Source organism: Barbus barbus (genome assembly GCF_936440315.1).
Source record: "Barbus barbus genome assembly, chromosome: 9".
Lineage (NCBI taxonomy): Eukaryota > Metazoa > Chordata > Actinopteri > Cypriniformes > Cyprinidae > Barbus > Barbus barbus.
The window spans coordinates 20,865,782-20,878,887 of record NC_136737.1 but is presented as its reverse complement, the minus strand read 5'-3'; the positions used below and the strand labels follow the sequence as shown (position 1 = coordinate 20,878,887).

General features: G+C 35.7%; 2 protein-coding genes across 3 annotated transcripts in view; one reads left to right on the top strand and one right to left on the bottom strand.

Annotated features, from left to right (window-relative positions):
• Positions 1 to 1,185: 1,185 nt before the first annotated feature.
• Positions 1,186 to 9,220, bottom strand: nol8 (nucleolar protein 8). Its single transcript, XM_079425965.1, has 17 exons — positions 9,158 to 9,220; positions 8,522 to 8,666; positions 8,323 to 8,385; positions 8,162 to 8,240; positions 7,933 to 8,083; positions 7,767 to 7,835; positions 5,069 to 7,429; positions 4,166 to 4,324; positions 3,958 to 4,071; positions 3,787 to 3,877; positions 3,577 to 3,706; positions 3,417 to 3,500; positions 3,048 to 3,340; positions 2,694 to 2,829; positions 1,966 to 2,027; positions 1,713 to 1,795; positions 1,186 to 1,450 (listed from the first exon to the last, which is right to left on the bottom strand). Exons 2-17 carry the CDS (start codon positions 8,640 to 8,642, stop codon positions 1,391 to 1,393), a joined length of 4,056 nt encoding a protein of 1,351 aa, XP_079282091.1. The 5' UTR covers positions 8,643 to 8,666; positions 9,158 to 9,220; the 3' UTR covers positions 1,186 to 1,390.
• Positions 9,221 to 9,431: 211 nt separating this feature from the next.
• LOC306875424 (centromere protein P) overlaps positions 9,432 to 13,106 on the top strand; it is a 65,340-nt gene continuing 61,665 nt past the window's right edge. The window contains exons 1-4 of one of the 2 annotated variants that reach the window (XM_079425963.1): positions 9,432 to 9,528; positions 10,373 to 10,513; positions 10,644 to 10,795; positions 10,932 to 11,020. In XM_079425963.1, coding sequence (XP_079282089.1) covers positions 10,389 to 10,513; positions 10,644 to 10,795; positions 10,932 to 11,020 — 366 coding nt within the window. In that variant the 5' untranslated portion in view covers positions 9,432 to 9,528; positions 10,373 to 10,388. Of the gene's footprint in view, positions 9,529 to 10,261; positions 10,514 to 10,643; positions 10,796 to 10,931; positions 11,021 to 13,106 lie in introns of those variants that run through there. The other variant, XM_079425962.1, reaches the window with a different exon arrangement.

Below are 13,106 nucleotides of genomic sequence, written 5' to 3'. Positions count from 1 at the left end.
TCTAGAAAGTTCCAGCAATAAAAATTATCAAAGTTGATGGCCAAAAACAGGACTTGGTAACATAAAATGGCAGTTTTGGGGGACTTCTGTCACTGAAGAACAGCTGCTTCATTCCTTCACAAGTTATGACACCAGCTGTGATGTCAGTGAAATCGGAAACCACAGCGTCCTGTTTATTCAGAGAACAGTGTTCATGACTATAGTTCAGAGCCACATACGTGCTCTTGTGCCTATAGTGATCAAAACCACCATCAATCAAACACAAAGTCAATGGTACAATTATATTCTTGAAAACACACACACAAGATAAGATGAGGCAGAGCCAAATGGTTCCTGTAGATTTATTAAGGCTTTCATCAGTAGACGAAAATAACAGTGCAAGATGTTTTGCTCCTTGAGTGATTGAACGTTTCATTCTTGGCCTTTGCACTGGCTGACGTTAAAACACTCTGCCAACTTGTGTGACTTTAAAAATTTCACAGTTTAATCAAAACTGCGATTTTAAGTGAGATATGCTACAATATTTCCAAAACATTAATTTGAACAACAATAAATCTAAAAAGTTACAAATGCTAAAAAGTGAGCAGTCTCATATATATATGTGTGTGTGTGTGTGTGTATTATATATATATATCTCTATGTAGACATATTTCTTTGTGAAAATATGAGTCTAAATTACAAACATATACGTTATCAAAACCTTAATGAATAACCTGAAATCTTTAAGCATTTTTTGGAAGTTTGCTCAAGAGTAAAACAATAGTAAAAGCTTCAGTTACCCTTTTGCACTAGTTAGTGGAAACTGCTTGAATTTGCATATTAGGGTAAGAATAAACACTTTTTCACTAGGGGTCAAATATCACTATCATTAGCCAAAATGGTATCTAGGACAAGGTTGAAGAGTTTTCACAATCACGTTTGCACATACAAATGCACTTTTCCCCAAATGTAAGATGGCTTCGTAGCTGTCGACACCGTGCAGTCTTTTCTAAGCGACTACATGCAAGAATCACAAATAATAACAAAAAACGTTTGCATTTGCATGATCTACTGTGCAGAACATATGTACTAAACGATCTTTAATGTGGTTTTAAAAAGAGTAGATTTTCTAGAAAACAGCTTTGTGGGCTGAACCTGTGGTTTGGAGAAAGTGAGTGGGGAAAGAAAAACAATAAAGCCAGCTATAATAGTCATGAAAGTATCATCACACCACCCTCTAGTGGTACAAACCAGCATTTATTCTCTCAAATCATTTTAATCATACAAAGAGAATATGGATTAGATACTGTTATTTTGAATAATAAATTACATCTATTAACCAGAATAGGAAAAAACGTCTATGAAAACTGGTCATCTTGAGTAAAAAATGTTGTTGAATACTTGAAATTGTTTAGGTCTTCAGTGAAGGCCTCTGGCGTCTTTTGGCATCTCTGTGTTTCTTGCGACACTCCTGTTGGGGGGAAAAACAGCTGTAATTCATGTCATAAAAAATGCAAGCCAGATTTCAGTACTTTTAAATATCACAACCGTTTTGAAATATGTTAAACTAGGAATCCATAATATGTTTCAAGCAATGGGACAGAGCATAAAATGTATTTTCATAATATGCACAAACTATTAGTGCATTTACAGTTTACTTAATTTAGTTTAATGTGAAATTATGATTTTTATTAATAATATTTCCATCTGAATCGGTTTGAGATCTGTGGTACCGCTCTGAGCGACGTCCTCTTCTGTTCCCAGGCTTCCCTCTGGTCTTGTAGTTTTACACTTCTACAAAACATTCCTGGCCCCTCTGAAGAAAAGAGATTTGTACGTAGAGTGTTTGAAAGCACAACAGGTACAATGATAGAAAAAAAAAGCCTAAAAACCTCATACACTCACAGGCTTAAGTAATCATTTAAATATGATTTTATGGTTTGTTAGTGATTATGATTAATTGATCATGAATGGTTTAAACCTCACCTTTTAACCGCTCGTCATTTTGATAGAAAAAGAAAAAGCTCTTTTTTGATGTTGTTGGTTCCCTGCAGAAAATAAAGCTTTAATCAAAAAGTAATCCAAACCAGAACATTTTTTTAGTATAGGCCTATAAATATATGCAAAACATGCGTAAGAGAATATTTGCACACTGAAAAAAATGGTGTAGAAACAATATAAACCAGAAATTGCTAGTAAATTTCACAAAAGAAATGGCAAGTAACATTGAATTAAACATTAAATTTTGAAGGAGAAAAACTGAAATATTTTCTTGTAAAACATACTCCAATGATCTTTATTAGATATTTTTTTACAGTGTACTTCATTTTAATATTTCTTCATTTTAAACCTAAATTTTGTATTTCCATCAATATTTCCGATATTGACTAATCAGCGGATTTAGTGATCCATCTTTTAAGGAAGCTCAATATATTTAAGCTGGTTTAGTGAAACGTCTAGTGATACCAAGCACAAACTGTAAATGATTAAATGCATAATAGTTTAAATCAGTGGTCTCAAACTCAATTCCTAGAGGGCCACAGCTCTGCAGAGTTTAGCTCCAAATCACACCTGCTTGGAAGTTTCTAATGATCCTGAAGACCTTGATTAACTGGATCAGGTGTGTTTGGTTAGGGTTGGAGCTAAACTGTGCAGAGCTGTGACCCTCCAGGAATTGAGTTTGAGACCAATGGTTTAAATGATAATATAATTACTCTGTGATTTTGCTGGAAGCCGATTGGTCCTCCTCAACCTCGTCCACTCCTTCCTCGTCTGAACTGCTGTCCTGGAAACGAGGGTCTACTTGCCAAGAGAACTTGGCTCCTTTTAATATCTCTATTTTGTACTCGTCTGATTGGCAAAAAAATAAATACAAATACGGTTTTATTCTCCAACATGTTATATGTGGTATAATGTAAAAGTGATATCAGAAGTCATCAAGATTTTAAAAAAGGCATAAATAAACATATGAAAATCCTAAATGAAAACGTTTGAAACCAATGGCGGAAAAACTATTTTACACCTAATAATTTAACTACAATAAAAAAAAAATGACATGATCAGTGGACCTGTTTTGGTGGTCGTCTCTGCAGCTGTGTCTTCACCAAAGAAGGAGAACTTGAATCCGCCTGAAGTGTCTTCTTTCACTTCTACGTTAGAAGTGAAGGAAACCTCCATGTGTTTCATTATATCTTCAGTATCTTCTTCCTCTTTATCCCATGAAACAGTTTCCTTCTCGTCCTGGTTTTCTTTAGGCATCCCAAAGACCTCCTTCAAATCCATTGAGATGTCAAAGTAAATGTCCTTAGAAACTTCAGGGAGTTTTTCAGCCTCTAGGCGTTTCTTCCTTCTCTCCGCTTTGCTGTCCAACAACAAAAACACAAATGTTTAATGAAGTCACAATGAGTCTAAAATACAAAATTGAGTTCATGTAATACCTTTCTTTCTTCGGTTCCTCTCTCTTGGTCTCAAAAGCAGTGTGTTCTTCTTGTGTCGGGTCGTAATGCAGGCTCGAAACATCTCTGCAAAGCCAAACAAACATTTAAAAACAAGTGAAAAGAACAAAACATGCTTAAAGAACATCTGAAGAAGTCATACTTGAACATCTTGCCCTTTCTGGTATTTTGTGGTTGTATGTTGGTGTTTAAAATGCTCTGGAGGATGTCTAGACTTTTATTTTTCTCCTCAAGAAGTTGTTTGTCTGCATCTTTTTCTGGAGCCGCTTCATCTGATATTTGAAAGATTAAAAACAGGTGAATAATTCTCTCAAAACACATTCAAATCCAAGAACATAGTTAAATAAATTACCTTGATCTTCAGACTCATCATCACTTTCCAGAAATCTAGAATCAACCTGGAATCTTGAATCGGTTCCGAATTTGGCCTGAAGCTTCATGAGCTGAAATAAAGATGAAGACAGATGAATAAGAAAAACAAACTCTGAATCTCTCCATCCTGATAAAGACTCTCAATCCAAACCTTCTGTCCAGCTTTGCCCTCAAACTGGGGCTTGATCTGGAAACGATCGTCCTCAGAACCATCGTCCTCATCTTCACTGTCAAACAGCTTGCTGCCACCTAGCTTGTTGTTCTTCTGCGGAATTATGATGGAAACATGAAGAACATGAAGAGCAAATCAAAGGGTTCAAGAAAATAAACTTCCAATTCCAATCTTGGTCCATATTTGCCTTTTCTTTCAACATGGACGTTTGTTGATCTTCATCAGATCCTGAATCGTCCTCAAAGAGGCTTTTTTTCAAGTTTGTTGGTGGTTGTTCTGGTCTGCTTGTGGTTTCATCCTCAGAATCAAACACAATGTGTTTGCTTTTGTTCACTTTCACTGCGTCCTGAAAGACAACATGTTAAAGTAAGTACCACTGAAAGATTCAAAACAATGCAAGACAAAAACAAATGAAATTTTCAGTGAATTATGAATTTAAATTAGAGACACAATGATATTAAAATTTAGGCCAGCCATTAATCATTGAATAATTAATTGATTTATTGTACATAAATGAACTTCACAATCAAAACATATGAAAAATACAAAGGCCAACATAGAAATAAAAGTCTGTAAAATAATGAAGTTTACAAAACTAAAATATTTATGATTTATTAGCAAAGTTTTAGTTACATAACTTGAAATGTTTGTAAACCTGATGACTGTCATGTGACTGAAAAATCTTCAACATTTCTATTTTTCAAGTTTTGCAAGCCTTAGTACTGTGCAGGATTTTTCTGTTTTTCTATACAATTTATTTATGAATAAATAAATAAGAAATAGCCAATATTAAAATTTGACACTATTTTGTCTGAATAAATTAAAAATAAAACACTTTAAACTTAAAAATCACTTATTTTAAATTCTACACATCAATTTAGGCATCACAGCATTATAATGTACAATACAATAGATTCACTTTTTGAGAGTTAGATGATGACAGAGGTAACAAGCATGAAAAATAAAATATAAGATATGACTAATACTATTAAACTAAAATCTCTAAAACGACCAATAACCAATAATTTACCGATTCATTGTGCATCCTCACTTAAAATACATCAAAGTATTATGGACTACCTCTACTCACCGTGTTAGAAAGTGCACCTTGAATGAGTTTCCTCTGTTGCTCGGTTTCTTTCTTCCGTTGCTCCAGTGCCGCAAGACGTTTCTGGTTGTCCTGCTGTTGTTTCTTAGCATCTACCACAGTTGAGTGCTGAACTGTTGTGCTGAACTGATGTGAAACAACATCCTCCTGAACGTTCTTCGAATTGGAATCTTTTTTCTGAGTTCTGGACTCCTCATCATCACTAGTTTCCAATTCCTCACTAGAAGAGTCACTACTGGAGGATCTGGAGGTCTTCGTCTGCTTGGGTTTAATTGAGTTACTAGAACTACTAGTTTTAAGTTTAGTTTCAGGGCTGGTTTTTGCTGATTGTGATGCTAAAGACCTTTTAGAAAGGGAGACTTTAGCATTATCTTCTTCCTCGTCACTAGAAGAGTCACTGCTGGAGGATCTGGAGGTGTTCCTCTGATTGGGTTTGACTGGGGTCTTTGATTTGTTAGAGCTCACAGTCTTCATTTCAGTTTTACAGATGGTTTTTACAGATTGTGCAACTGAAGGTGTTTTAGAAGTCAGAACTCCAGCACTATCTTCATTATCATCTTCCTCGCTACTTTCTGATTCTTCACTAGAAGAGTCACTACTGGCGGATCTGGAGGTCTTCGTCTGCTTGGATTTGATTGAGTTATTAGTGCTTACTGTTTTTAGTTCAGTTTCTGGGATGGTTTTTGCCAACTGTGCTGCTAAAGATGCTTTAGAAGTGAGGAATTTAGCATTTTCTTCTTCCTCGCTGCTTTCTGATTCCTCACTAGAAGAGTCACTACTGGCGGATCTGGAGGTCTTTGTATGTTTGGGTTTGATTGAGTTACTAGAACTATTAGTTTTTAGTTTGGTTTCAGGGCTGGTTTTTGCTGATTGTGATGCTGAAGACCTTTCAGAAATGGAGACTTTAGCATTATCTTCTTCCTCGCTGCTTTCTGATTCTTCACTAGAAGAGTCACTGCTGGAGGATCTGGAGGTGTTCCTCTGATTGGGTTTGTTTGGTGTGTTTGAGTTATTAGAGCTAACAGTCTTTAGTTCGGTTTCAGGGATGGTTCTTACTGATTGTGATGCTGAAGATGTTTTAGAAGTGAAGACCTCTTCATTAGCACTGCTTTCTGATTCTTCACTAGAAGAATCATCTTCTGAGGTGGACGCTTTATTCTCAAGTTTTTTTGAGGCTGTTTGTATATTTAAAGTGGATAATTTCTGTTGAGATAGACGGTTTGAAGACTGCGGTTGACTTGCATCTTCTGAGATGCTTTGTTCTTTCAAGTTCAGGTCTTTTTTGAGTCTTTTAGGAGTTTCACAGTCTATATTTTGGGCGACTCTTTTCAGGCTGGGCTCTGGACCTCCAAAGAGATCCTTCGTTCCAATGAAAGCAGGAAGAGATACAGTGTTTACCTGATTATTATTATTCTTCTTTCTTTCTTTCTCAGTGGTGTCATCTCCAAGAAGAGAAGCAAGAATATCTTCTGGGTTATTGCCTGTTTTTTGGGGTGGTGCATTTGGAGTCTTGGGCTCGCTTTTGGGTTCTTCTACACTTTCATCATCTGAAATCACCTCTGCTTTTTTAGCTAGCTGCTCCAAGTCTGCTAGGGAAAGATCTAAGCGGTAGCAGTTCCCCATCATGGCTTCATAATCAGAATCTACACTAACACCATCATCGTCAGATGCCTCGTCGCTACCATCATCAGATTCAGATGAAGACTTTTTTTTACTGGATTCTGTTGGGGAATTTTGAGTAACTGGTGCAGATTCAACTTGTGTTTTTTGGGTCTTTCTCAGAGTGAGTATTTCATCAGTGTCCGCAGAATCATATTCCTCATCGTCTTTTGATGAAGTTAGTAGGGACGTTTTCACGACATCTTGCTCCACTCCACCCCAGAAAACATTAGACTTGACAACAAAATCATCTCCCACCACCTCCAGGTTGCCGTCGTCATCCTCTGTTGAGGTTTGTTTAGGGTTCCTCAAATGTTCTTGAGCAACCAACATTCTTATTTCATCTTCAGAGTCAGAGTCATTGTCAAAAACGCAAACGGATTTTTGTTTCCCTGTCTTTACAGCAGAGAGTGCATTTTGTTGGATCGCCACTTTGTTTTTGTTTCCAGTGGGAGCCGCATTAATTCCATTTCTCTGAGCCAAATTACTAAGAAACAAACTCAAGTCTATTTTGGATCTTTTGGGACACGGTTTCTGCTTTGGAAACTCTCCTCGCCTTTTCTTACTGATTTCATCGTCTCCACCTTTAATCTCCCATGTCAGCTTGGACACTGATGTGACTTCATCCGCAGTCTCCAGTCTCTTGATGTTGTGGCAGTGTTTGGATGGATCATACTTAAAGACGTATTCAAGAGTTAAGGTTAGATAGTGAATTACATTGAAAGTATGATGATTCTGCTCTTCATAATGATCCCAGATATATATATTTTTTTAAAAAGATGGCACTTCACTACAAAAAGCCAATGTCAGCAGACAAGAAAGGGTGAAGATGACAGATAAAATATACTGAAGTGTGCAAGTTTCAATATAAAAATGTAGTTTGAAAAATGCATCTGCTAGTTTTAGATTATGAACATCTCAATGGCTTGTTCCTCCAAGCAAAATGGCACTTGCAAGCATATCTGTGTCAATGCTTTTAAGTCGCTAAATCTTCCTAGAATTGTAACATGGAAAAGGATATCTTGTTCTTTTCTTTACACTTCAGATTCACGACAGGAAGCACCCTCCCAAATTTACTCACGACCCAATTCTGGAAGAGTGGATAAACACAAAACCAATGTTAAATCAGCATGTGTTTATTTTTACATCTGGACAAACGTTTTTTAGCAAAAGAAAGTCACACAGACCTCATGGCCGGGGATTTCAGTTCCTGGAACAGCAGCTTTCATGTGGAAATTCTCAACGCCGGCCGCTTTAAACGAAGCCACAAATTTCTCCTGAGGGATGATCTTTGGTGTCTTGGCCTTTTCAACAATTTGCTGTCGTTCCTCATCAAGTCTGAAAAAACCATACAGAATTAGCATATATTGTAACAAACAGTTTAACCAATATTTATTGGTTGAAGAAAGTTTTTACCTATGTAGAAAGCTTTCTTTTGCCAACTGAATAAGCAAGGTTCCACCTTTCCATGTGGATTTATTTAAGATGCCTACACCTGTATAAAAAAGCAAATGTACAGATTGATTTAGTGCATAACAAAGAAAGCAAGAAAGAATTGTTTAAATAACTATACGTACATCTTTTGTAGTCAGCATCTGTGATGTTTATGTCGATGTAGCCAAACGTTTTCAGAGGAGCTCCTGCAAATAGATCCCAAAGAGATTATGCATATGTAAAATAATATTGAACAGATACCCAGTCAAAGCAACAGAAATATTACATTCAATTCTGTTGCATTCAATAGTCCGATTTTTTTGGTTTTTATAGAATTCTTACCATTCTCATCTTTCCTCGTTACGATTTCCACATCTGACACATCCCCAAATTTTCCAAATCTGTCTTTGAGGTCCTTCTCAGACACTGTGTGGCCGAGACCACCGATGTACAACCGTTTCATGGCCAGATTTCATGCAACCAACCCCTTATGTGTACCATTAAACACATATAATTAACCACACAGAAGGCATAAAAAAATACAATCATAGTATTGCTGAAACTAACTGGCACTAAACAGTGATTGACTCAACATTATATAACTATTTTGAGGAAAAAAATCAAATGTGCAGACAATGATTGTTGCTCACGGGTCACAATAATTCTAATTATTAAAAAAATTATTTTAATTGTAGATACTAAAGATTATGCAGTACTGTACGTATAACTATCATTATTTGCCTTGTACAAATGTTTTAACTGTATTGCAAAAAGACAAATACAAGTATCAAATTATGTAAATTATAATTTTTTCAAAAAAACATGAGACTCATGATGAACATGTGATTATTATAAAAGTACGTACTGTATGATCCTAATTTCTCAATACGTTTGAGTCATACTTAAGCATAAAACAGTTACTAAAAATATTCCATAAGGCAGAATAAAGGTATTATCATAAACTCAAACCAGACTTACGATCATGCCACAGATTCACATGTACATACTGATGTTACACTGTAACTGTTCCGCTGAGACACCAGGGACGTGCTTTTGGTTCCGCTTGCCAATGGAACGCGACGCTATGGAAAGTTCCATCGACAAAACACACTCACCGAATAAACAAACGCAATATTAGACAACTTTCAATTTCTCATAATCATACGCAGAGATGAATATGTTTATAAACACGCCACTTCATAACAAGGCTTTTTAGATGAGCATTCAAATGTTTTAGGGTGTTTTTGGAAATGGTTCACCCCTGCAGTTCTCATGTGGTACGTTCCGTGTTGACGCGGGATTTTACTTGAAATCAGAATCGCAGTATTTACCTTCAGAAGAACATTAAAGTAAGTGTATTCCTTCAAACATTGGATTTTAAGCTTGATATAAGTTCTACACAAATCCATATAAGAAAATAAAATACATATTACAACTTTAGATTTTTTTTGACCTTGTCTTCTTGATGGTTTGATTCGTTAAATCGAGCTCATCTGATTTAACTTACACTCAAAATATCGTTTTGAAACTATATAAAGTAATAACATATAACATATGGACAGCTGTTAGGATAATCTGTCGGTTTGTGATCATTTATTAAAGCGTTTATGATATGAATCTCCTACAGAGTGTAATGACAGCACACGTGAAAAAATACTATAGTGTTTTTTTAACCATACTATAGTAAAGTGTATTATACTGTATATTATATTATAGTATTTACAGCAATTTGTTAATGAATGCTACAGCATACTGTACTATAGTGACCTGATTAACTGTAGTAAATACTGTAGTATACTTAGTGTTTACTACAGTAAACTAGTGTATTGTGGAATTTGTGGCATAACATAACCTATAGTTGTAGAAAACATAGTACAGTATACTACTGTTATATTACCACAACAAATTAATTCAAGTACTTTACTATAGTATGGTTCAAAAACACTATAGTATTTACTACAAATTACTATAGTATTTTTTCATGTGTGCAGGGAAATTAGTTTGTTGTATATTTTATTGAAATGCTATATATTGGTTAGATAAGTTAAAAAGTTAAGGCTGATTAAAAAGAACCTTTGCATCATATTAAAACAATACTGGTATGCAAATGTTATTATTTAGGCAAATTTTGGGTATATGATGTAGAATATGAAGTTATTTTTATATATGTATCTCTTTATATATGTATTTTAGTAGATTGAGGAAGATAATGGAGCAGAAATACGAGGAAGAGATCCAGATGCTCCAGCAGGAAATTGAAATGCTGGAGGCTGAACAGGAGGAGACTTTACGGTCTATTTTCATAGAGCATGGAGATCGACTGCAGCGGGAACTGTTAGTATGGACTACCTTTCAACGGATTTTGTTCTAGTGTCATATAGCAGCGTAGAACAGTGACGCAAAAAAGCATATTCGCATTGTTTTACTTGAAGACTGTATAAAATGAATTACATTTTTCTTTCAGAAAGTCAGTCTATGAGAAAAGAGGAGGAGCACAAAAACACACTCTTTCAAAGCTCATCACAGAAGTCAGAGAGCTGGAAAAACCCCTCAGACAACAGACAGAAATCAACGGGATCGCTCTAAATGAGTGTTTTGTGAAGACATTGCACAAAAGTGAGTCTTTTGAAATTTGCTTTTAAATATTAAATAATTTATATTAAAAAATATATATGAAATACTTATATATATAAAAAAAATTAGGTTGTATATTAGGGTTATTAACTTCTGTTTTTCTTTTTCTTTTTTTCAGGTGAAAGAAAACTGGTACAGCAGCTCAGACTTGCAGGTCACTGCAGTGTACTTTTGTTCCAGGTTGAATTTGCAGTGACTGAGATTCAGGTACAAAGAAGCAACAAAATATCTATGCATGCTCTTTTTTCTGCCCTCGCTATGTGTGCAGGTACATACAGTAGCTATGCAGTAAGCTAAACACTCCTCCAAAAAGTACCCAAAAAACAGAGTTGTCTTCAGGCATATTTAATGGAAGCGGTGTAAAACTGCAAAAACAACTGTACAAATGTGTAAACTTCTACGTATTTAACAACATTACGATTGTGTGTATATATATATATATATATATATAACCATATGCCTTGACCAGAATTAACTAACATTTTATAACATTACTGTTATTAAGAAAACTTACAGACAATGCCTTTTCAAGAGCAAAATGAAGCTTGGTTGGAGATGAATGTCATTCGTGTGCTCTCTCAAACGCTATATAATAAAATGGCTGAACAGTATATGTTTTTTACTTGAATAAAACAAATCGCCACTAGGGGACGCCAATAACAAAACAAACAGAGATCAGAACACTTAATAATATTAACACAAGTATTAATTATTAAAATTAACATGTACATTCAAAATGCATGCAAATGAATAACTCTTTGCAAAACAGGCCATTTGAGATATTTTTCCTGCCAGATGAGTGTATATGGATTCTGCGCTTTAGGAATTAAGATATTCACAGCCCTGCAGCTGGTTGCAGCAAACCTGTTAAGTTAAGAAAACCATTAGTAATAATTTGTTTTATACGTTTTGGGGTTTTCTTAGGAATAGTTAATCTAAAAATAAAAATTAGCTTAAAGGGGTCATGTGATGCGATTTCAAGTTTTCATTTCTCTTTGGAGTGTTGCAAGCAGTTGGCTCATTTAAACACGCGCACTAATTTTGTACTTAATATACTAAAAATGATCCTTTAGTGCTTCTTAAGATAAACTTGAGATCATCTAAGTTTACTCAACTGTGATATTTTGAGACACAATGAATATGAACTAAAATGCTCTTTTAACGTACTATCTTTGTATTTAAAAAAACGTATTTAGTTACCATTTGTAGTACACTTGAACCCATCTTTCATTCACTAGTACACTCAAGTGTACATGTCTACGTCACGGTGTGGGGAGATTTGCAATACACTGCCCAAATGTATACGCAATGAAAGAAGGCGAAACTATTACTCTCGCTGTAGTATCGTTGCTGCCGCCGGCGCCATGTCCTGGAGACATTGGGTTTTGATGTGATAGCGAAACTACTTTGTTTGGGCTTACAAAAGATTCCACAACTAGAATCAGTGGTTAAGTTGTGTTTACAACACTGTTCCAGAACAGTTCAACCCAAATATTAGAGTGTATGCAGCGCATTTTACGGAGGACTATTTCCTGAACCTGGAAGAGTAGCATACAATGCTGGCTTGCTCAGAGGCTGTTTCTATAAAGTGGGGCAATTCCAACTTTGCAAGGACAGTCTGGCGCTTCTGATTCACAGCCTGTAAGTACGTTTTCTTATTTAAAGAATTTTCCACTGATGATTCAAATGCAAGTTTTGAGCTGTGTAGAGTAGTGCTTGTTGTTTGTCGGTTCTCCGATCACAAACGCAGACATGGGAATGTTTACACGACGTAAAAAGACCTTATAAGTCATTATAATCAGTAATTATGTCCCCACTGGATGCAACAAATGCCTCGTTTATAATGGGTTTTATTGTTTTTGTGTCGTCCCGCCGGGACACGGCATCACAACACGGTAAGGGACGTAACATTTCCGTCTCACGCTTGAGGTATTCGGCCAATCACAATGCACTGGATAGCTGGCCAATCAGAGCACGCCTTGCTTCTCATAACGACGAGCTTTGTAAAAGTCAACGTGTTTCAGAAAGACGGGCCATAGAGGAGCAACAATAATGTACAGTATGTGGAAAATAATGTGTTTTTTGAACCTTAAACTGCATAAACACATTGCATTACACCAAATACACAAAATAATGTTCTTTTTAGCAACGTCATATGACCCCTTTAAAATTTACTCAACTTCAGGCCATCAAAGATGTAGATGAGTTTGTTTCTTGGAACAGATTTGGAGAAATGTATTATTTGCTCACCAATAGATCCTCTGGGTGCTGTCAGAATGAGAGTCCTAACAGC

Excerpts from the sequence above, each read along its gene's own strand:
- nol8 (XM_079425965.1), bottom strand. The coding sequence starts at position 8,642 with ATGAAACGGTTGTACATCGGTGGTCTCGGCCACACAGTGTCTGAGAAG. Across the intron at positions 8,084-8,161 it reads AAAGAAAGCTTTCTACATAG|ACTTGATGAGGAACGACAGC; the intron begins GTAAAAACTTTC and ends TGGTTTTTTCAG. Across the intron at positions 1,796-1,965 it reads AAATGACGAGCGGTTAAAAG|AGGGGCCAGGAATGTTTTGT; the intron begins GTGAGGTTTAAA and ends TCTTTTCTTCAG.